Source organism: Octopus sinensis, linkage group LG4 (genome assembly GCF_006345805.1).
Source record: "Octopus sinensis linkage group LG4, ASM634580v1, whole genome shotgun sequence".
Lineage (NCBI taxonomy): Eukaryota > Metazoa > Mollusca > Cephalopoda > Octopoda > Octopodidae > Octopus > Octopus sinensis.
Genome location: NC_043000.1, coordinates 123,373,719 through 123,398,182, shown reverse-complemented (window position 1 = coordinate 123,398,182; position 24,464 = coordinate 123,373,719). Strand labels below are relative to the sequence as shown.

Sequence of the window (24,464 nt, the reverse complement as noted above, 5' to 3'; positions counted from 1 at the left end):
TGCCGAGGTCGACTTTGCCTTTCATCCTTTCAGGGTCAATTAAATAAGTACCAGTTACGCACTGGGGTTGATATAATCAACTTAATCTGTTTGTCTGTCCTTGTTTGTCCTCTCTGTGTTTAGCCCCTTGTGGGTAGTAAAGAAATAGGTATATATTACTTATTTTCAATGTTTAGGTAATAATTACATCATGATGAATCATGTAGAAAAACGAAAATAAAGAAATTTAAAGCATTTGGTCTCTCACTCATTTATTTCCAGTTCACCACTCTCTTGAATATATTCCGTCAAAAGAGAAAAATAATGTTAATTTCTTTTTACCAATAAATGTGCCTATGGAATTATAGAATACTGCCCTGACATCTCTGGTGATGCTGTTGCTGTGCAGTACATCAAGCAAAAGGTCACTTCACTGCTTTGTATACATTTGTATATAATTGGTATGAACACATACCTATTTCTGGCCCACAGACATGTTATCTCTTTATTATCTCTTCTGTCACTACTAGTGATCTCTGTTGCTTGGAACTGGCTGGTCTCATGTAACATCATCAGGTACACCTGTCCACTTGTCTCCTTGTATGTGCCCCCAAATCAATTGTCTCCTATAAAGTCACACCATCATGGCATGTGTTGACAGAGCTCTTTTCAATTCACTCTTAATTCTGGCATGGCCCATGGGTCAGTTTTGCACTCTCTCTCTCTCTGTCTTCAATACATCAATAATCTAGCTGCCACCCACCTAACAAAGCCCTCTCTTTATGTAGACGGTGCAACTATTCATCCTTTTTTAACCTTCCCCAATCATACATAATTTTTATGCAACCTAGATATCACATGCTAAGCCTGTATTAATCACATGAATGGAGACCTTGAGGGAATCCTCCAATGGAAGCATGTCAATCTTATCTCTTTTACTGATAAAACTCAAGTTCTATTCAAATCAAAAACACCACTACACCCCCTACCTAAACATTAATGGCTCTCAATCACATTGCTTATAATTGCCCCAAAGATATAAAAAGGAATCTGTGTTTCTATGGCCCAATAATTAAAGCACTAATGGGACCTATGGAAATTCCACAGAACAGTAAAAAATTAAGAGAAGCTATTTAAGAAAGACAGGATAATTTGCATCTTTATTTTTATTTCTATTAGGATTATTTCAATTTCAGTCACAATAGTATATTATATAATTTCAAAATTTCCATCTGCTAAGCACTTATATTTCTCTCTTTCTCTCTACCTCAACAAAGTTTTTAACTGTGTAATTCCCCTCTTCATGTTGTTGATATTTCTCTTTCTCTTCACCCCTCACTTCCACTAACCTCCTGAATGACAACATAATGCATCAGCTGACTATTTGCATTCTTACACACTTTCACATTCCCTCTTCCTCTCTCTCACTCCACTCCTCCGCCTCTCTAACAAAGTGTAAAGTGTGAACGAACAGTTAGAAGAATAATATTATAGATTTAGTTTAATAAAAAATACTTTACACTACCAATACACCACCACCCCCATCATCACTATAGTTTTCAGTTACAAAGCTCATTTCATTTCAGTTCAGTTGTTTGTTTATATCTACTTTTTCTTGCTGTTGGTGTATCTCTACTCTGACAATACAAATGCTATCTGCCTCTCCCTCCCACAATATAACTGCCTCCCCTGTCCATCACTCTTTAAGCTCACCACCAGAACATCACCCTCTGCTAAATATTGTATTGTAAACATATCTCTTACTCTTTACCTTCTCCTCACCACCCTACAGTATGTGTTAATGCTTCTTGTTTCACCCTTCAGCTTACCATGTGACACATCTCTCTCTACTTCTTTCTTCTCTACTCGCACTTCTCCCCTCGCTCACTTTTACTCCACCCCTCTACCTAAAGTATAATGCGCAAACAAATAAGCAGATTATTGGTGTGTGAATCCTTTGTATATTAATTAAAGGAGTTTTTTTTTGACATGGTTGAATATTTGTTTGGATGTAGTAGTACCACCATTCCATAAATGTGAACAATACTCCAATGTAGGTCTTACTAGAGCCTCATTGTTGCTGCAAATTGAATTCAGTTGATGTTGCATATTAGGCTATTCAGTAAATTTTTATATTTATGTTGATAAATTAATAGTGCAGAACATACAGAAATAAAGTAGTAGTTTTTGCTTGTTATCTGGAAAAATCTCTGAAAACCAATATTTATTTCACATGCTGAAAGTTGTTATAAATTAACATAAAAATAATACGAAAGTAATTTTTGTTTTTCTTAGGAAAACAAACCATTTTATTTCTTAATTACACATATATAGTCTGTACAGTCATACAAAATCAGTATTAAGTTGGACACTGCAATTAGCGAGCTCTACACAAGACAAATTAGTATTATCATTTCTGTTTACTGTTTAATTATTTTTTTTTTATAGTTGGTAATAATAAACCAAAGTCATTTGTCATTACATTTCAAAAGAATGTTCTTTTTGTTTTGATTTTCTCCTTTTTTATTTTTTTTTACTTTGCTTTATTTTCTGACTCGGCACATATATTTAGGAAGCAGCCAGCATTTTGAAAATTTTTAATGTCCCATACCTCATGACAAACTCTCCAACAGTTATGTCTGAGCACAAGACATTTGCTGCTTTGGACAAATGGAAATATTTAGAAAGAAGGAGAGAAGGAGCAGGAGTAAGGAGCAAGATAAATATAGAAACAGAGCAACAATAGAGAGAAGGAGGGTAATATCCAGTAAAACTTGGAATTGAATTAAATGAAAATGTAAAGGAAAACATCATAAAGAGGTTCATATTGGAAAGGTATTGAGAAGGGGAGGTTTTTAGTAGGGTTATTAAGCAGTTGGGTTAAAGAAAGGGCTTTTCTTTCTAGAATTTACCATCTCTCTATAAGAGTGCCCAAAATGTAGGAGATAAGTCATTGATTGAAGCTTAAAAATAAAAATAAAATATCCTAGTTGAAATTCCTGTGTTCTTAGATTTTAGTCAAAACACCAAGGAAGTTAATTAGAAATATACTATTTGAAATGGTATAAACAGTAGACAGTGATTAATAAATTTTTTTTCCATTATCAATAATTTTAAAATTAATTTTAGTTATAATGCTTTTTATTTATTTATTTTTTTGACAGGATAGATGGAAATAGATACACAGCACCCTTTTTTTGGGGCAGTTGGTGATAGAAACACATCTACTTCAATGAGGTGGGTAGAAACTGAAGTATATATTCCTCAGGGGAGTAGATGAGAATAGAGACACACCTTCCTCAATGGAGTTGGTGGTTAAAGAAACACATCAACTTCAATAAGGCCGGTAGAAACAGAAGCATACATTCCTCAATGGGGTAGATGATTATAGAGACATTCCCTCAGTGAGGCAATTTGGGATTGAAGTACACTTTTCTAAGTACAGAAGTAAAAAAATGTACTTCATTGAAAAAAAAAAAGTCTTCCTTAGAGTACTCTTAATTTTTCTCTAGTGTGAGATATAACTTAAAAAAAATCATATATATTACCTTCTGTTGTTAGTGTTTTCAGTACAATATACATGAGATTTTGTTCATCTTTATCAATAAAATATGCATATAGAAGTCTTCTCATTATAATGTAGAGAAAAAAATTATCTAAAGTAAATTGCACTTTTGAAAGCAATGAAAAAACTGCCAAATTTTGAAATGAGAATTGTTTGACTGAAAGCAACAATGTGTTACTATGATTTGGTTCCAGCAAAAAGATGAAATATGCTGGCATATGTTTTATTTGCTCTATAGCAAGATATGGCCACTTATTTATGTAAGCATGCATGTATTTATATACATATATGCAAGTAAATATGAGCATGTATATTTGAAGTAAAATTCATCCCTCACATTCTTCAACATATTTAATCTCTTCTATTTAGAACTGTTCTTTTATAGTCAATGACAATATATTCTCTAGTTAGCCAGCTTAGAACAGTACTTAACTGTAGCTGGAACAACAAACTAATTTGGGGTGTGTCTCAAGTTGAATAGGTATACAGACACACACACGTGCATACACACACACTTGATCACACACACACATCTTACATAAAGAAAGAAGTTGGGTTAATCGTCACTTATTCACCTTCAAAAACATACAAAATGCACTTATTCTAAAGAGTACAAATAAAAAGTGAAGGACACTATCTTTATTACAAAGCTCATTTTACTTAATTTACTTCTATCCATAGTTTATCTTTATTATGTTTAATTGTTTTCAGAATTGATTTTAACTTCATTAGCTAAAAAATAAGATGAAATGGATTAAATTAAGAGGAAACATACTCCAAATATGCATGAAGAATATAACAAATATGTACTGATGCTTTTAGATTTCAGCTGCCTAGTTTAACACACAAAAGTTAGCAAAGAGTTCAAAACAATTGTTGGCATCTTAATTATTGGTAACATTCCTGAAATTGAATGCCAAAAAAATAAAAAATTATTACCCTCCCCACCAAAAATGTTTTCTTTTTTGTCACCTAAATGTAACAAGAAGACTTCTATACACTCCAATATACAGACATATATATTTATATATGTGAATGTATATTTACAATTTATATTTGCATATATATATATATGTATATATACACACACACATACATACATGTTTATTTATATATGTACATGCATGGATATAGCTATATGTATATTTAGATATATACATATAGACATATATGTATTTTCATATATATATATGTATATAAACACATTGAAACGTACATATGATATATGTATTTTATATATATATATATGTATATATGTATATATAAAGTTTATAGATTTTGACGTGTGTGTGTACACAAAGTATACATACACATATTTTCCCATACACATACACATAAATCCATTTGTAGATTTAATCTCAAAGATGGATTTAATGCAAGAATCCCACGGTTTTATCTCCATTCCTTTGTTATATTTGTACTGTTTTAGTAGATAATGTCTCCTTTCATATACATGCGCAAAGCAGCGCTGTTGCAACATCTTTTGCTCGTGTAGCTGCCTGTTGTTGCTGCTGCTGCTGCTGTACTACAAGGCTAGCCAGCAGATTCTGGCATAGTTCTTAGAATCTTTGGTTAGTTCATGGTAATTTCGAATTCATTTGTGTAATTGAGTGGCGACAATCTGTTCAACATTGGAGCAATGGTTCTCTGATTGTTAGTTATTATATGATTTCAACAAGTTGGGTATCAACATGGCCAACATATTTTGTAAATTAATTTTGCGGTGAGGGCTAGGCAAAGCTAACTTAAAGTTATAGTATTAAAAATTATTAAATGGAAACGAGACAAAAATTTCAATTTATGAATGTAACACAATAATCTGCAATGCAATTAAATCACAAAACGTCTCCAAATCCATTTCTGAACTAAAATAAATACAATAGTCATTAGGAGAGGATGATGATAATAATATTAATATGAAAATAATAATAATAATAATAATAATAATAATAATGGACAGGAGAGCAATGATATTGATGGTGATGGTGAAAGTGATTTCAATGATGATGATAATGATGACAATGATGATGATGGTGATAATGATGGTGACGACGATGTTAATAATAATAATCATAATAATAACAGCAACAACAAGAGCAATAATAATGATCGTAATTATACTTATTCCAATAACGCTAACTGTTGTATTTGTTAGCTGGTTAAGAGGGCTTTAAGATTAATTTCTTGTCTAGGAGATTATGGGCTTGTCAGTAGGTAGTTTTATTAAGATACCATTTAAATAAATAATGTGTTTTCCTCTTGGAGTGAGATCAGAAAATTAGAATTTTCTTTTAAAACTACAAAAATAAAAAGTGTAAATAAAAAAAAATAAAAAAATATATTTCCCAATAAAACTTAACATCTGACTCATGTATACTGCTATCTGGCAGCAGGTCAGGAAATGAAAAGTATCCCGTATATATATATATATATATATATATTATATATATATATATCTGTGTGTGTGTGTGTGTGTGTGTGTCTGTCTGGCTGTGTGTATATGATGTTAGAAGTTATAATGAAAAGAGTAAAACATATCTTTATATCTATATATCTATAAAAATATTCATTATCTTTAAGATATTGTGTTTAAAATTTAATAATAAAATAGTTAATAGGAAAGATTAGTTTCATTTTATTGAATATCAGTATAATAAAGGCAAGAGAGTTAACTGAATTATAATCTAACAGAACCAGCAATGCCAAGCCCCTTGAGGTTATCATTTGATGTATTACACACTATCTGTTATATAACAATACCCTTATAATATACTAAATATATCTTCAAAGATATCACAATTATTTGCTTATACTCTATATATACATGGATGCACATTTGTACATAGATATATACATATATATATGCAAATAGAGGCACATCCCAACAAGCAAAATATGTACTATTTACATATACATATAATATATGAACTACATACACATATATGTACATTTCGATTTATGAATGAGCATATATGTACACTTACATAGACATGCACACATACAAACACTCACACAACACAAATTCTCACACATAGATGTAGTTGGAAATGGAACTGTATTTTTAAAGAGTTACGTTTTCTATGGGCAAAGAGAATTGGGAATTGTTCTGATACATTTATGCACACAGGCACAAGACCTGCTGTAATGAAAAAACATGATGTCCATATGCGTATGTGTGTGAGTGTGTGGATATGTTTGGAATGTATGTGTGCATGTATATATGTCTATGACATTGGCACATTCTCTTTGAAGGACTCCCCATGATAATGATTTATCATATCAATTAACTGAAAAGTGTTTATTTCATCCCTACAGCTGATTAGGCTAATCTGAAATGTTAATTAGAACTGTTCCAATGTCATATAAGTTAGATATTTCATAATACAAATTATTTCCTATGATTTGAAAAACAAAGAAATATTCAATTTTTTTCTAAATAGGTATTTTTCTAAAACATAACTTTAGCTTAAGAATACTTATAAGTAATCAATTTATTTTTTTATTTCTAATTTGGGAGAGAGAGTGTGTATATGATATATATATATCGAGAGAGAGAGAACTGAATTTAAGGAAAGTGTTAGTAGCATCACTCAAACATGGAAATAAAATTGAAAGAAATTATGTTGAACATAGAATAAAATGTACATTTTGAATGTACATAAATTTAAACATGAAAGTAGTTTTACTAAATAAAGTTACATGGAAGTGTTGTATGTATTACTTTTAATTATTTGTATTTTAGAATTTTTATCCCTTAAATATATTACCTGAATCAAAGTTATTGAAACTGTAGCAACAGCATTCAATATATTTTTAACTATATTTTTTTGCTTTTGATACCCTAAACTATTGTTTGATTCTTAGAAAGGAAACATTCTATTCTATGCAAATGAGCTGTTGGAAGAAGGGGTTGAAAGGGACTTTATTTTTCTACAAAGTGAGATGATATATTTATCTATGAGCTATTCTTTCACTAAAGTCAGAATCTAATTACAATTGTGCATCAAAGAAATGAGAAAAAGTATACCCTGATTTAAATCGATTATCAGCAAAGCTGTTAGAAGTGTTATATTTTGATATTCTGTGTCAACTGTAATTAGTAGTGAAATTAAAATTTATAATAAAGATATATGAAGAATAAAAATGAATTAGTGACTTCATAGTTTAGAATATGTTACACAATATTTGTTTGATCTCTGGGTAATTTGTACTACTGTGCTTGTAGTAGCTTTATCCAATGTGTGTGTGTGTGTGTGTGTGTGTTTAGTTTCTTTTCAATTGCTGTTCTATCTTCAAGTTTTCGTAAATTGTAAAAATATATCAACATAAACTAATCAACAAGATAACAAGAACAATTTTCTAATCAACAACAACCCAGAAGCCTCATCATCAGTAACAACAATAACAGAAGCAAATCTTTATAATTTGCAGTTGATTTATAAATTTAAATGAAAATAAATTCATGTAAATTTACTTTTGTCTGGGTTAATTTTCATACAGAGAAAGGCAGAATATATGAAGAGAACAGAATTGTAAATAAAGTTCAGACTTGTTATTCAATCAACTCAAACACTGGGACTAAGCAAACATATTGAAACTGGAGAAATGAGAACAGACCTAAAGCATTTACAACCAACAGAAAGTTAAACTTTATTATAGTAAGATAAAATTAAACTTGCCAGAAGTTATAGAATAAAGTGGAATCTAAACACATCATCAGTAGCAGAGTAACAAAGCAATATATGTGTTAATAAAAGATGTTGAAAGCTAAGGAAGAATGTCTTAGAGTGAGAGATTCTTTAACACCAGAGCCTAGTTTCTCTTTATTGATAAGCAGAAATGGATATATACCACAAGAAGTTCAATTTGCCTTTGTTAAAGGTTATCTTAAGGTGAAGACATTTTGTATGTGTAGGATTTATTACTGTTTGTCATTTGCATTTAAGGATATGTGCATATATATATTCATATATGTAGTTGTGACATGTATCAGTGTTGGAATTGCTCCTGTATGTGACTGTATAATGACGGAATATCTATATTTGGATAAAGAAAGCTTTAATGCAAAGAAGTTAAGGTTGTTGTTCAGATACATAGTGCATCAATTCACTTACATTTACAATGTCAAAAATACACATGTCTGAACATTTCTTTATTTACTTCATCTGAATAATGTCAGTAAATAAGTAGTTTTCTAAATGATTTTGCGTTGATGCTATATTATCTAACAGATACTGATGTAAATAATAGCAACAAAGTATTCTTAAGGTTATACTTTAACATGAAAATAAAATCTGAAAAATCTTTTATTTAGCCCTTAAAGCAAAAATATAAAAATGTTGCTGTTTATATATATATATATATATATATATACAACCACACATATATATATATATATGTGTGTATATGTATATATATGTGTATATATATATATTCTGGTGTCAAATCATATTGTTTAACGTTAATAATCAAATGTTAATAATGAATACTTCTATTTTCATTTATTCAAATATTTTTTTTCCAACGTGGAGCAATACTAGGAGACAAATGTAAGAAATGAATTTTTAAATGGATTCTTTTAATAAAAGCATCTGTCATTGTTAGTTAACTGAAATCTAGTATCTGACTATAGGCACATTTTCTAGCTTGGCCAGGATGTTGCAATTGTCAAATAAAAATTGTAATTTAAATAATTATTTCAGGAAACAGTTTTAATTAACTTAAAATATTTTATTTGATATCATGATTATTAATAATAAGAAATAGCAATGAATTAGTAGGTGAGGCAACAATATTTAATATTAATATTTTTTAGAATCATCCATGACAAAAGTGTATCCTTTAAGTTTATTAATCATCATTAATATCTCTTATCAACACTTATGTAAAACAATATATATGTGGATTGGAGGTCTTTAAAACTAATGACTTGGCAGCTAATGCTTGAAAACAAAATTCTCTAATCAAATAACAAAAATTAATATAAAATGGGATAGAAATAGTTGGACGGAATGATGGACAAGGAGAATTTGAGCACTAGTTTAAAATATAAAAGAATCTATGTATATTTGTATGCATCTAAATATATTTAGGTCAGGAAATGTTAGTATGCATGTTTGTGTGTGTCTATGTATGTAAGTAATGTATGTATATGATATATATATATATATATACACACACATAATGATAATCATTATTATTATGTACATGCAAATATACATGTGCGTATGCCTTTCTTGTACAGTTTGTTAAATTTTGGTAGCGTAATGTTGTCCATTTATCAAAGCAAATAGGCTATTAAATTTACTTTTTATTCCTTTACAGGCAGTGTATGTCAAAAATAAATAGTATAACTAAGATTTGTTTCAACTTACAGTTTCAGATCAAATCCCTTGCCAAACAATATGTTTATATATATATATATATATATATATATATATGTATATATGTATATGCATATATATATTATATGTATGTATATATATATATATATGTATGTATATATATATATATATATATATATGTATGTATATATATATATTATGTATATATATATATATGTATGTATATATATGTATGTATATATATATATTATGTATATATATATATATATATATATATGTATATATATATATGTGTATATATATATATGATATATATATGTGTATATATATATGTATATATATATATATATATATATATATATGTATATATATATATATATGTGTATATATATATATATATGTGGTATATATATATATATATATTGTATGTATATATATATGTATATATATGTATATATATATATGTATATATATGTATTATATATATATATGTATATATATATATATATATGTATATATATGTATATTATATATATATATATATATATATATATAAATAATGTGTGTGTGTGTATAAGAAAGTAATATGGTTAAGAAAGGGGAAAACAAAACCTAACTGAAGGGGAAGGGTGTACAATGACTCAGAGCACAATGGCAATTTTGCATACAAATGAATTCAAAGGACATCAAAATGTTTATCATGGACTAGCACTTTTGAATATTAAGTTTTGTCTGAAAATTAAGTAAGAGTTTTAGACTAAGTATAAACATTCATCAATCATAAATGTATTTCAGACTAAAATCCAAGAAATTTATTGTTTTGTTTACTTAATAAATTTTAATTTGTTCATAGAATCAATACTAAATACTCTTTTATTCTAGATTAATAGATTTTATGTTTCTAAGCTTTGAATTAACAAGAAAATAGTTGAAGTAGATGCTTGTGTTTCCTTCTTTAAGGATAATGTTTCAGGAATAAGAATGAATAGTGTTTTGATTGTAGTTATCCATAGAAGAAATTATTGGAAAACAGGAATAGAAACCTCGTAAAATGAATGTTTTTGCATTTGCAGGCTGACAAAAAGAATAATATAGGAAGACTGCAAATAATAATAATCAACTTAAATTAGCTAGATGAGAAGTATGAAATAAAAAAGTGAAAAAAAAAGTATATACTAATGTCTGTTTTTCTAAAATTAGGTTTCAATGCTGATTACAATGCAACCTTATTGAGCATTCATTCCAATCTTTATTATTTATTAAACAAAGAGATCTCCACTTGTTCTAAGGGAAATATTATATTGAATTCAGTAATGTGTACTGATCCTATTTCTCTGGTATTTTGCTCTCATACCATTCAGACATTTCCAAAAGAAAAGAGACTAGGTTGAATAAGTTAAGCAAAAACCAAGACAGAACTTGTATGTAGAAATGTATATCTTTAGTATAATGAAAACAAAAATTGGAATCAAGAAGAAATAATAAATGAAATGGGAAATCATAACTGCAACCAAAGACTAATATTACAGCAATAGTAACAGTTAATATCACAGTGACACAGCATATGATCTTTTGCTTAGTTATTTTTTCATTTTCTTTTCAATTATTTTAATAAAAAAGTGCATCTATGCAGCATTAAGGAAATAGTTATGAAAGACCAATGAAAAACCTGAGGTTTCAATACTACTAATTCATACCAATGCAATATAGCACAATACAGGTATCAGTAGCAGTTAATAATACTTTCAATTAGACACAAGAATGGAAAAGAAACAAAAAAGATTTTAAAGCAATTTCTAGAAGCATGCAGTATGAGGGAGTAGTGGTGGTGTGTGTATGCTTGCATTATGTGTGTGTGTGTGTGTGTAGGTGTATGTGTGTGTGTGCGCATATCTTAATATATACATGTACATAAATTTAGCTTACATCCATACATTGGTGATCACTATTCAGCATTTGTGTGCATATCTTGTATATGTAATTATGTACAATTTTATGTACACCTTTGTGTGTGTATATGTTGGTGTATATATATATATGTATATATATATATTATGTATGCATGTATATATACATACATACACACACACATATATATATTTATATATTTAAAAGTCAACCTTGTATACATACATTCATACTAGCAGACACACACACATACACACGTATATGTATTGCTACACAAATTTTGGGTGTGTAAATATAAAACAAGCTCACATGCACACACACATTTATATCCATTAAAAAGGGAGGAAGAAGACCAGCAAACATTCTTCATCATACATACAAATGGAAATACACATACATACACAGGCACAAAGCTACAGATACATATCACATATACATGTATATGCCAATACTTATAAATTATTTGTAAATAGCAAACTGAAATCTTTATAATATATATATATATATAAATATATATATGTAGTGATTTCTGTATACATGCACACAAAATTTAAGTACTTGCATTTATAGATATTGTCTGAATATTTCAATATGCATGCGCATGTGTGTGAGAGAGAGAAAGAAAAACTGAGAGCAACAGAAGATATATATATATATATAAATATATATATATATATAAATATATATATATGATTGCTCTTATAGTTTAAATTTAATACAAATTATAGATTTGATAGTATTTGGAAAAATATGCAATTAAAAATTTGTAAATTATTTATAATACCCCTGCTTGAATTTAGCATGCAAACTAAAACTTTTCTCTTAGAGTTGGGTAAATATTTGTAACAATGGTATGCCTAAATAGTAACCTCCACTTGATGTAAATATCTTTTCATTTCTTTATAAATATCTATTTTCTTTTTAAAGTTTCAATATTCTATCTCCTATATGTTGCCAAGGGCATTAAAACACACTTACCAGATGTGGAAAAATAATTCACATTGATAATTATGGTTTTATATGTGTGTGTGTATGTGTGCGTGTGTGTGTGTGTGTGTGTCTGTGTGTATGTGCATGCACATATGGATATGTATGTGCTTGTGAATTTATTTGTCCTATTACATGGAAACACGCTTATATAAATGCATTCTGCACACACAAATATGCACATACATACAAACATCCACGCACGCTTACATGCATGCAAGTATGAATTTATACATTACGTACATTTATAAATGTGTATATATTTATTATATATTATATATATATATATATATATATATATATATATACAACCATAAATAAATACATAATCAAACGTATAAACATGCATATATATATAGTCATTCATATATACATATATGCCAGAACAAAATTGATCCTAAAACATTCTCTATTGAAAATATGAATTTTGCCTTCAAGAAGTTAAAGACAATTCCTGTTTACTGTTGCCTCAATATTTTACTATCTTTTGAATAGATAGAATTAAAAAAAAAAATCACTCCAAGAGTATTACTCAAATGTGGCAAATTTTCTTTTTCCAAGTGAACAAGGAAATGCATTTAGTTACAAATGAACATTCCTCAACCTGGTACAAACTCTGTGTCCTTGATGTCTTTTTTTACACCCCCCACTTAAAAAATGCTTATGAGGAGAGGAAAAGATTTTATATCATAAATGTGGCAATTTATATTTTCTTCCTTTTATTTTTTCCTAAATCCAGCTTAGTATTTAAAATCTGAAGAGTGTTTACTCCTGCTGAGGCAATCATGCTTGGTGCAAAAGCTAAATAGCTTTAATTGCAGCAACAGCAGCAGCAGCAGCAGTAGCAACTGCTCTGCCTTAGTTCCCCTCCCCCTTTACCTACCGACCGAAATCCTGCTGGTCATAGAAATTTGTTTAGATTAGAAGGGACAACAACAATAACAATAATATCAGTCAGTCGGTCGGTTGGTTGGTTGGTCGGTTGGTCGGTTGGTAGAGTGTGCAATCTTTATACATACCACTCTTTCACATCTTTTTTCTTGCCACTTTTGCCACCCCCACCACCTCCACTAACAATGCTACCACCCATGCCTCCTCCCATACCTCCCATACCACCTATGCCTCCGCCTAAACCGCCACCAGGTGTGGTGTTGTGAGGTAGTAATGCTCCGTTGCTCTGCTGTTGCTTTGAGTCCAAGTATGCAAAGTTCTGGGTCTCATCTATTTTGTAGGAGCCCTCATCTCGACTTCGAAATTTATAAAGCGCAATAATAAGAACTATCAAAGCCACAAGAACACCAGCAGCTATGCCAACAATCAGACCAATATTCAAATCATCTGAGTTTTCAAAGGTTTTCCCTGGGAATTGATTTGTTTCTGTTTCTAAGGTATTAGTTGGGTTGTCTGGAGTGATGCTTGGTCGTGTCTTCACACTACTAGCTCCATTCCCAATGGAATTTTGATGATTGTTTCTCCCAGGTTGTGAGGGTTCAGGTGGAGTACTTATGCTCCTGAAAAAGACAATAAGAAAATATGTCAGTATATAAAATGTATATTAACATACATACATAAACATATCATATACATACAAAGCTATACTATAATCATCATTATAAGTAAAAACAATGAAAATATATTGTTTCAGACAGTGTATTTAACTTTTATATATATTATTAAAATATACAAGAAAAAAATCTTATTAATGCTAGAAAACTAAATGATATATATAAAAAAAGTTATGGTTTACTTATGTTTATGCTTTGAATGCAACTTCAACCAATTTATTGCTTATTGATACATGCAAGTCACTATAAGCAGTCAACAATATTATAACACAATATGAATAGTATCCAACTGTATAACACCTCATGGAAAAAAATCCATGATGGAATATGGCAAGAACATGTCTTTTGTGCAGAAGGAATTACTTTAAGATGAGATATGTAAGCATACTGATAAGCTTATTCAAATACTCAAATACAAAGGAGAATTGTGATTTTATTATTGAAACATCAATAATAATTAAATGGCTTTATGTTAGAATAAACAATACCAAGAAGTGCAGTATGCAAGTAGTTCTATTCATCTTTATATTTATATCATTGCTGGTTATTTGCAAAGGTACAAAGTCACAAATTGCTTAGGGTATAACTGAACTACTGTTCATACTTGAAAGGGAAATATTTTACTGATAATTCAGGAAAGAAAGCTGATCCTTGCAGGGCTTGAATGAGAGTATAGAGGTATAAGTAACAACCGCAAAGGTATTACATGGCATTCTACCTGAACTTCACTGTAGCTGTTCAACCTGCTAGAAAAAGCAATCAAATCTGTCTTAGAAAATCCAGACACTCTGGGTTTAGTATTCTTGGCTTCCATGCAGAAAGAAAAACAACAGGATAGTAATGACTGGAATGACTTTGGTCATAGTTGATCTGAGGCTAAACAACAAATATTGGGAGCCATACTGTTTCCTATTCCAACTACATGACCAACTGGTGAAGGTGGAACTCAATGTTTTGCAGGTTTATGGTATACAGAACTTGATTGATTGATAGACAGGCCCCTTACTGAAGACCTACTATTCAAATATCACATGCTCTTCAATGATTTATACAAAATTCTTTATCTGTGTATATGCCTATGTATATATACATATATACATTCATACGCACACACACACACACACACACACACCACACACACACACACACACACACACACACAGAGTAAATGCACCCTAAAGAATTATAATTAAAAAGGTACCCATTGATATAAACACAGGCACTTTCTAAGAGCCTGCCAAAATCACTCAACTAGAAATATCTTTTACAATAGATCCATCTTTACTAGTTTCCAAAAATCTCTCACTCAGAAGCATCTTTAAAATTCCCTTAATAACATTTACAAACATAATACCATCGAAAAGGCCAAAAAACACACTGAAACAAAGTTAATAAAAGAGCAGCCTTAACTAGATTAATAGATCAATTTAGAATGGATAAGTGATAACCAACGAAGAGACAGAAAAATAATAGTTAGTCAGCAAACACAAAATGTACAAATACAAACATATGACCACATCCACACCAACCACTATAAATATATTACAAGAACTGAAATGTGACAGTTCTTGCCTGAAGATTGAAGAGGCATGAAACCCAAGTCACCAGGTATAAATTCAGTTTCAATAAACTATACATTCTACAAGTACAAAACACTCTTCTCTCATGTGTGTGTGTATGTGTGTGTGTGTGTACATGCATGCGCATGCATGTGTGTGTGTGCATACATTGAAACACACACACACATACACACATACACACATACACATAAAGACTTTATCACAAAGGGTTTTTCAACCCAGTATTTACATGCTACTATTTTTAGCTTTATGTGTGTGGTTTGAGATTATTCTATAACTGAATTAGTTCACATTCTCTTGAAAGTTTATAAAATTCTTATGACATTTTCTAATGTGTGTGTGTGTATGTGTGTGTGTGTTTGACAGGAGCTGGCAAGTCAGAAGACTGCTTCAAGCTTAATTATCTGTTTTGCCATGATCTCTATGGCTGGATGCCTTTCCTTATACCAACCACTTTATAAATGATACTAGGTGCTTGTTATGTGGTATCAACACTGGTTAGGTCACCAAGTAATATACAAGACAAGAATCCTCAACTGAGGGGAGTGGTATCAAGGGTGGGGGCTTTGTGCCAGGTGATGAAAGGTCAGAGTATGATTAGAGAGACAGCTATTTTAGTGGGATAGAGAGAAGGGGGAGAGAAGATGGAAAAAACGTGATGGGGGATATTGTACACTCACGTTACAGGGTGGTAGAGAGGAATCAAGGATTGGATAGGGTGAGTGGGTGGGTAAGTTTACAAGATTACAAAAGGAAAGTGGGAGGTGCAGGGAAGGGAATACAGTGAATAGGCACAATTAGAGGGAGGGTATGTTGTGGGGAAGGGATTCAACAGGGTCACATTGAATGCAAGTAGGTTCATGAGGGTGTGAATGGAGAGTGAGAGATAGAAGGGGAATACAGTGAGTGGTGAACTTGGGTGAGGAGAAGGAAAGGTGTTAAGAAGATGGGTTGAGGGGAAAAGGTTTATCAGGGACAAATTGTGTGCAGGGGCAGGGACATAAATGGCATGCCTTTATGCAATTTTATTTTGCTGGATGGATCTTCTCAAGCACAGCAAATCACCAAATCATCTTGGTCATTTGTCATCTTGTCTGTGAAGCTCAACACCTGAAGATAATTTTTCCTAACTTTATCCCAGTCTTCCTGGGTTTTCCTCTTCCAGACGCTCCCCTCACATTCAAAGATTGGTATTGTTTTATGCAGCTGTTTTCATCCATTCACATCACATGACCATCAGCATAGTCATCTCCCTTGCACACTACATGCCCATTTTTCTCTCAGTACATTTACACTCTGTTGTACATGCACACTGACATTGCACATTCAACAGAACATGTTTACTTCATTTCTTTCTCACCTACACACGTCCTCTGCAGTCACAGCCCATATTTTACTAATGAACTTCATTAGCTTACAACTATTTTTGCTATAAGATGCAATGACTACATAGTTGAAAGGTGTGTGCGTGGTTGGGTGCAAAGTGGTATACACACATGCTTAAGTGTCCAACGACATCAGCTTCATGAAAGAAGAATGGCAAAGTTGATCTTGGCAAGATTTCCCTTCAAAGCACAGAGAATTGCAACAAATACCACAAGACATTCTATTTAATGCTGAAACAATTCTATTTCACCAACTGTTCTGCATCTAGTTGTAGAGATATACTTGCAGCAAATTTCAAATTACAAACTATGAATTGATAGTCCTATACCTTATATATTTTTGCTTACACAGGCCACATAGATTTTTCTTGGATTTTGGATTTTTTTATTTGTTCAACATTGAGCACTTTTTCCTCCATGTAAAGGATAAGCAGAATAATAATAAATAATCAATCACTTGACATTTTGTAATCATATATATCATATATATGTTTGTATGTTATCATCGTTTTAGAGTATACTTTTCCATATCTGCATGGGTCAGACAAGATTGCATTGGGGCTGAACTTATTACAGCTCTTCCTGACACCAACATTCACTTGTTTACAAGAAAATAACCCTGCTAGTCTATCAAATAACAAACAGCCTGAACATGGATAGAAAAACTGGAAACAAATATGACTATTTTGATTGTGTGTAACTGTTCATACAGTATAATTATTTAATACAATATTTTTCATATGAAATCATATTTTAGGTTCTAGTACTTGTACAATGCAATTGTAGAGCATTATATAAATGCAATATCTCTTATAGATGCATTACCACATGTCAATATTTATAAAATATATGTTTGTAAACCCATTTCAATTAGGAAACACAAGCACCAAACCAATAAAGGAGGCCTTTAGGTGGTTACTTTTGCTAGAAATTGTTGAATTGCTCCAAACAATGATTCTATTATACATAGCAATATCTCCAAGTCATAATGCTTAGCTTTTAAGGCCTCAAAATAGTATTGAGAGTAATTTGGTGTACTCATCAGAACTATGATCATTTGATATTGTTTACCAGCATAATTATACAAGTCAAGATAAAAAAGGATACCTAAACCAAAAGCAACAAAAAAGCAAGATCCTTTTCTACTCTAGGCACAAGGCCCGAAATTTTGGGGGAGGAGGCCAGTTGATTAGATCGACCCAGTACGCAACTGGTATTTAATTTATCGGCCCTGAAAGGATGAAAGGCAAAGTCGACCTCAGTGGAACTTGAACTTAGAACAACAAAGAAGCAATATCATATGTACACACACATACACACACGTTTTTGAGACAGAAAAATAAAAAACACTGCATAAAAGAAAATTTTGTAAAGTTAGTGGGAAAGAAACCCCAGTATTTCAAATGACAGTTAAAATAGCTAAAAAATTTACTCTCTCTATTTTGAAAAGCTAATAATTAAATTTAAAAGAACGTGTATGGTCCAATTACTCTGATAGGAAGGAAGTGAAAGAAAATGAAGTTAAAAGCATTTAAGTTTTCATTAGCGATAAGTTTACCTATAATATTTATTCATAGTTTTATGTGGTCAAGGCAGGATAAATTTTTGATATCAAAACATGAATAACACAAATGATTGTTATCAATTTGAAAACCAAGAAAACCCTGTTAATGACATAACTGTTTCTAGTATAGGCACAGGGCATGAAATTTGGAGAAGAGGTTTAGTTGATTACATTAACACCAAAAGAACGTAAAGTAAAATTGGTCTTGGTAGGATTTGGGCTTTGCACATAAAAACTCAGAAAAAATGCAGTGAAGCATTTTGTCCAATGTGTTAATGATTCTGCCAGCTCACCACCTGTTAATGACATAATTAGGAGCTAGTATATACAAGGGTGGGCTGTAAAGTTCATAGGCTGACAATGAAGGAGTAATGCCAGAGCTGTGAAATCTTGCATGCATTAATTTCAGTTCTTATAAATAACTGCATTGTTTCTTTCCAGCTAAACTGACATCTGACTGTTCAAAGAAGACTTCAAAAATAACTAGTAGTGACTCCTCTTGAAAATGGACAAAAATTGGCATTATCAAGTAGCTGCAGCAAAAATGGTTTAGCACCCAAGGACGTTCATGCTGACATGGTTACTACATTACAAGATGATGCTCCAGTTTTATCAGCACTGCAAAAGTGAGCAGCTGAATTTAGGAGGAGAAGGGAAAGTCTTGAAGATGATCCAACATCTGAACATCCTGCAACTGCCACCACTGAGGAAAACATTGTGTTCACCATATGGTGATGGATGACAAGAGATTGATGGTAAATTAAATACCCAATCCTATTAGCATATTCCATGAAAGAGTTGAGAATATTCTGCACAATGAACTTAGCATGATGAAGGTTTCTGTTCAGTGGGTGTCATATCTTCTGACACTTGATCAAAAGCAAACCAAAACTGATCACATCATGGAAAAATCTGACATTGTTTGAAGTAGATCCAGCTGGTTATTTAAAATATTTTCTAAGCCAGGATGAGTGTTGGGTTCATCACTCTGAACCAGAGACAAAGAGACAATCCATGCAATGGAAACACCTTTCCTCATCTACTCAAAAGAAGGCCAAGGTAGTTTTATCTGCAGGGATGGTGATGGCCTCAGTTTTTTGGGATGCAAAAGGCATTGTGTTTATTAACTATCTTCAAAATGGCCACACCATCAATGGAGTGTACTATGCTAACTTGCTGAGGCAGTTATGGAAGGCTATCAAGACCAAATGCTCAGGAAAACTGACAAAAGAGGTCTTGTTTCATCAGGACAATGCTCTAGCACACAAGTCCTTGGTTTCAATGGCTGCTGCATGTGACTGTGGCTTTGAACTGGTTGACTTGATGTGGCACCATTTGACTATCATCTGCTCTCCAACTTTGAAAAACACTTGACTAGGAACCAATATCACAGTGATGATGACACCATCATATCTGCTGTTAATAACAGGATGAAAGTTTTTTCAATAATGGGATCCAAGCACTGCAACAAAAATGGAAGAAGTGAGAGGACTGCAAAAAGGACTATGTTGAAAAATAAACCTCATTTGGTCACATTCCATGAGAGTATCTTGGTCAGCCAACCATTATATTACTTCAGTTGCATTTTATAACTCATATATTTTGATTAATTGCTAATTGTAATAATTGACATATGCTAATTATAGCTAACTGACTTAAAGAAATTGCCAGTAAAAATAAAGACTCAATGCTAATGATAAATATGTGTTTGCAACACAACTGAAACTGGAAAGTAAAAGACATATAGCTTACTATTCTACAGTTATTAACAATGAAATAAATTCATTGACAGAAAGAATAGTAAATTAAGAGTAAAAAAATTATTACAAAATTAAGAATTATATCATGTCTTTCAATATCATCTTGACCATTGTTAATATTTGCTTAGAGAAGCATTTATCTGATGAAGACTGATGATGGTGCAAAACCAAAATTAGTCCTGTCCCCACAAATCTTAACAGAAGCGAATGAGAAGAATTACAACATTGCAGAGCTTAGTACAAGCAAGTTCAAAATAGATTGTTAATGATAAACTGTGGAAAGTACACATAAATATAAACTATACTCAAGGTACCTGTTAAAAATAAGTATTCAAAACATATACATATAAAATTCTTAAATGTGCAAAAAAATATTTATGTAAATTTCCATTAAGACTCTATTTCATAAAGTATGAAACTAATTTTATCTGTGTAAAAAGAATATAAAAAAAATCATAATTTAAATGTATAGTAGATTCAACCACTAGTATCTTGAAAACAGAGACAGGAAATATTTCATAACTATCTTAACTGTCATTTGAAATATTGATAATTATGCAACTCTCCAGAATTTTCTTTTAACTGATATTTTTTCATTTTATATTTTCAAAAGGTTTTTGTGATTTTGTACTTTTATTGTATTTTTAACTATATATTTATACAGATAAATATATTGTTTATTCTTGATTTTTATTTTGACCTTGGGTGAGATACAATGAATATTAAGAGAGTTTAATTATGCTGCAAGGTCATATTTCTCTCTCTCTCACACACACACACAGACACATTTACACACATATACACACACAAATACTAATAAACTTAAATTCATTTGCAAATTTTCTTATATGCTCCATAATTATGGATAATATACTAAGATAATGAGAGTTTCATAATACATTGTAACTTACAGCATAAAAAGAACAACACATTACAGTCTAGTCAAAGATGAAATTGTTGTGTTTGCTTCAATCATTAATATTATCAGTTGTTGCAAACTTGTGGCATCAGTGACCAGAAATGAATCGTTTGACAAAACATTTCCAACATATGCAAAAGTAGGAACTTTCAGAAAGATCTAATTTGTTCTAGCAACAAAAATGTACAAATATATGCACATACATATATTTATTGGGATAAAAGAATGAAAACAGATATTTAACCAAAATTTTGAAAAGTCAACATTTTTAATGAAATGCAACAAAGGAAGCATATATTTAAAAAAAATTCATAGCTTGTTTTCCATGAGTGACTAACTTTTAGAAATAAAAACAAATTAATGCAAAAATACAAAAGATATATAGAAAATGTCAACAGAGAGAGACAGCCTTTTCAGGAAAGAGGAAGTAGTCTGAATGATTTTTCCTAAAAGCCAAGCTTTGAGATATAGGATAAAAACTTAAAAATAAAAGAAAGACATTTTAATTGAGAAAGTTTACTGTTCATTTAGAAAGAAATATCATGAATTGTGTGGTGAAATCCTTTGCTTTATACTGAACACAGAAATATTGATAAAAGAAAATGTGTAAAATATATAATCTTCCCTGAAAATCTATATTTTGTACTGAATACAAGTAGCTGTTTTTTTACTCCTGCAAATGAGTTTCTATACCTGCTATTTGGTACACAAAAGATATCCTTTGAATGTATATCAATGAGGATTTAAAGCGTTCATTGATAATTAAACTAAGATTTTTATTTCATGATTGTCATAAGATTGAATACAAAGGATTCATTTAAAAGCTAAAACAAATATATAGAACAAATGATCTAAAATAACTAGGTACTTAGAACTGCACGAAGAATCAGTGACATATTTCTTTACAATATTTTGATAAGAAATATCTGAATTATTACTAAGTGTAAGATTTTTATCGTTTTGCAGATAGTTTATTTCAGCTTGCAAAATAAGTTATACATATATATATATATATATGCAAAGATAAATAGACAAATATAGATATAAGTATATCTTATTTTAATGACACACCTAAGAATGTATTAATTTCAAAAATACAATCCTCTTGTAATCCTAAAGGAAATGAATCCTTTCTGAGTAAATGAAAATTAATCTTCAATGAATTAAGACTTCAGCCAACTGATTAATTTTAAAAGTATTTGGTAAATGAAAGACATTGAAAATATACCTTTATTGAGAAATTCATAGATTAGCATCTATGTTTAATATTCAATCAAGCTTTACTACAGTTAGTTAAATATTAAATTTGAATACCGTCATATAAAACATTAAAAAATCCTCTCAGCTGAATTTTTAGGACATACGCGTTTTGATATACAGATGTGTGCAGAGGAAATAAAAAAATTCATTAGGAGAAGAAAATGAAAATAAAAGACAGTATTTGCCATAATCCATACTGGAGAAAAATATATTTTTAACTTTAAGAGAACTCAGTTCTGAACAAAGAGCAAGTCAGCATCATACACTGAAACTGAATGTAATCAACCCTCAAAGCACAACATCTATCTGTCTGTCTGTTAGCAACCTCCATATGGCAAGATAATATTTCTTAAAAAATACAATTTGATTTTTTCATTTTATTTAGGAATTATTTGCCACATACTGCATTTTATTAATGCAAAAATATTGAATATCTTTTGCTCTTTGAAAATAAAGAAAATGTTTTAAGGTTTCAGTCAGATTGTTTTGTAGTGACTGAAGGGAATGCTTGCATTGGGTGTAGCCTACCTGGGAGACGAATCAATTGGGCGTGGTGTGGTGATGACTATCACTGTTGGAGTGATGATCTCATCTACCATTCCAGATCCAACAGAACTGCATTCATCTTCATCATCGCTGTTGCATCCAGCATCATTTCCAGAATATATGATGTCATCAGTTGCTGACTGGTGTGGAGTTACCTGTTAAGTGGAATTAATTTCAAAATGACAATTCTTAATGGGGGTGAGGGTGGGCTATGGGTTAATTAGGGAATCTAAATAGAATCAATTTCAGGCAGAGAAGGTAAGGAAAAATGAGGAAATTTCCATGTTAGTCAGAGACCAATATTATGTTTCTAAACTGGTGTCTACATGACAGACAGTGTCACTAATGGGTAAACTACTTGGGACATATAGCTATTTGGTGAAAATGCCTTGCTGACAGCTTTTAACTGATGTTTCTACATGTGAAAATGTTACAAACATATACCACAGTACATTTGTTTGTTTCAGTACTACTTACTCGGACACCCATTGTAGACTGCATTTCTTGTACCTCTGTACTTTCCTTCTTCTTGGGAACAAACTGCCTGTAGTAAGTAAAGCAAATTAATAAAATTGAAGGGGAAAGGAGTTAACTTTTAGGAGTTGTTAAATGAAAGCCTTTTAAAATTTATAAGGCTATCATGTGCAAATTGTATTTTTAATTTTAAATAAATTTTTTATTTGTAGGTTTTCATTGTGCCATCTAAACATTGGTAAGTTCTTTAAAAGTTTGATTAGATTGCAATAGTATGGAGTTTTAAACATAATAGTCTTAAGTATAACAATGATATCTTCCCTATACATTGTATCATGATGGGTAAATATATGCATGTCAGTAAACCATATATCAAATAAAATGCACAATCAGAAACATATCTACACAAATATATTGAAGCAAACACATGCACTACATATCATTCAAAATAGTATGATAGCAGCAAAATGATTCCCTGCAAACTTTTTCTTAATCATGGCCATTTTCTTGGTTTATTTTAAGTTTTTACATGGTCCAAACTACATAAATGCTTTCTTATCTGACTTGTATTTTGGTTACAATTTTGAGAACACTTTCATAATACTTATATTTATTATTGCTTTTATCA

At 30.7% G+C, this 24,464-nt stretch overlaps 1 protein-coding gene across 7 annotated transcripts in view; it reads right to left on the bottom strand.

The window, feature by feature from the left end:
- Positions 1 to 13,198: 13,198 nt before the first annotated feature.
- LOC115210357 (neurexin-3) overlaps positions 13,199 to 24,464 on the bottom strand; it is a 304,944-nt gene continuing 293,678 nt past the window's right edge. For 6 of the 7 annotated variants that reach the window (XM_029778911.2, XM_029778912.2, XM_036502414.1 and 3 more), the window contains 3 exons: positions 23,840 to 23,906; positions 23,345 to 23,517; positions 13,199 to 14,294 (listed from right to left, as the gene is read on the bottom strand). In XM_029778911.2, the coding sequence (XP_029634771.1) occupies positions 13,793 to 14,294; positions 23,345 to 23,517; positions 23,840 to 23,906 (742 nt within the window). In that variant the 3' untranslated portion in view covers positions 13,199 to 13,792. The remainder of the gene's footprint in view (positions 14,295 to 23,344; positions 23,518 to 23,839; positions 23,907 to 24,464) is intronic. The other variant, XM_036502415.1, reaches the window with a different exon arrangement.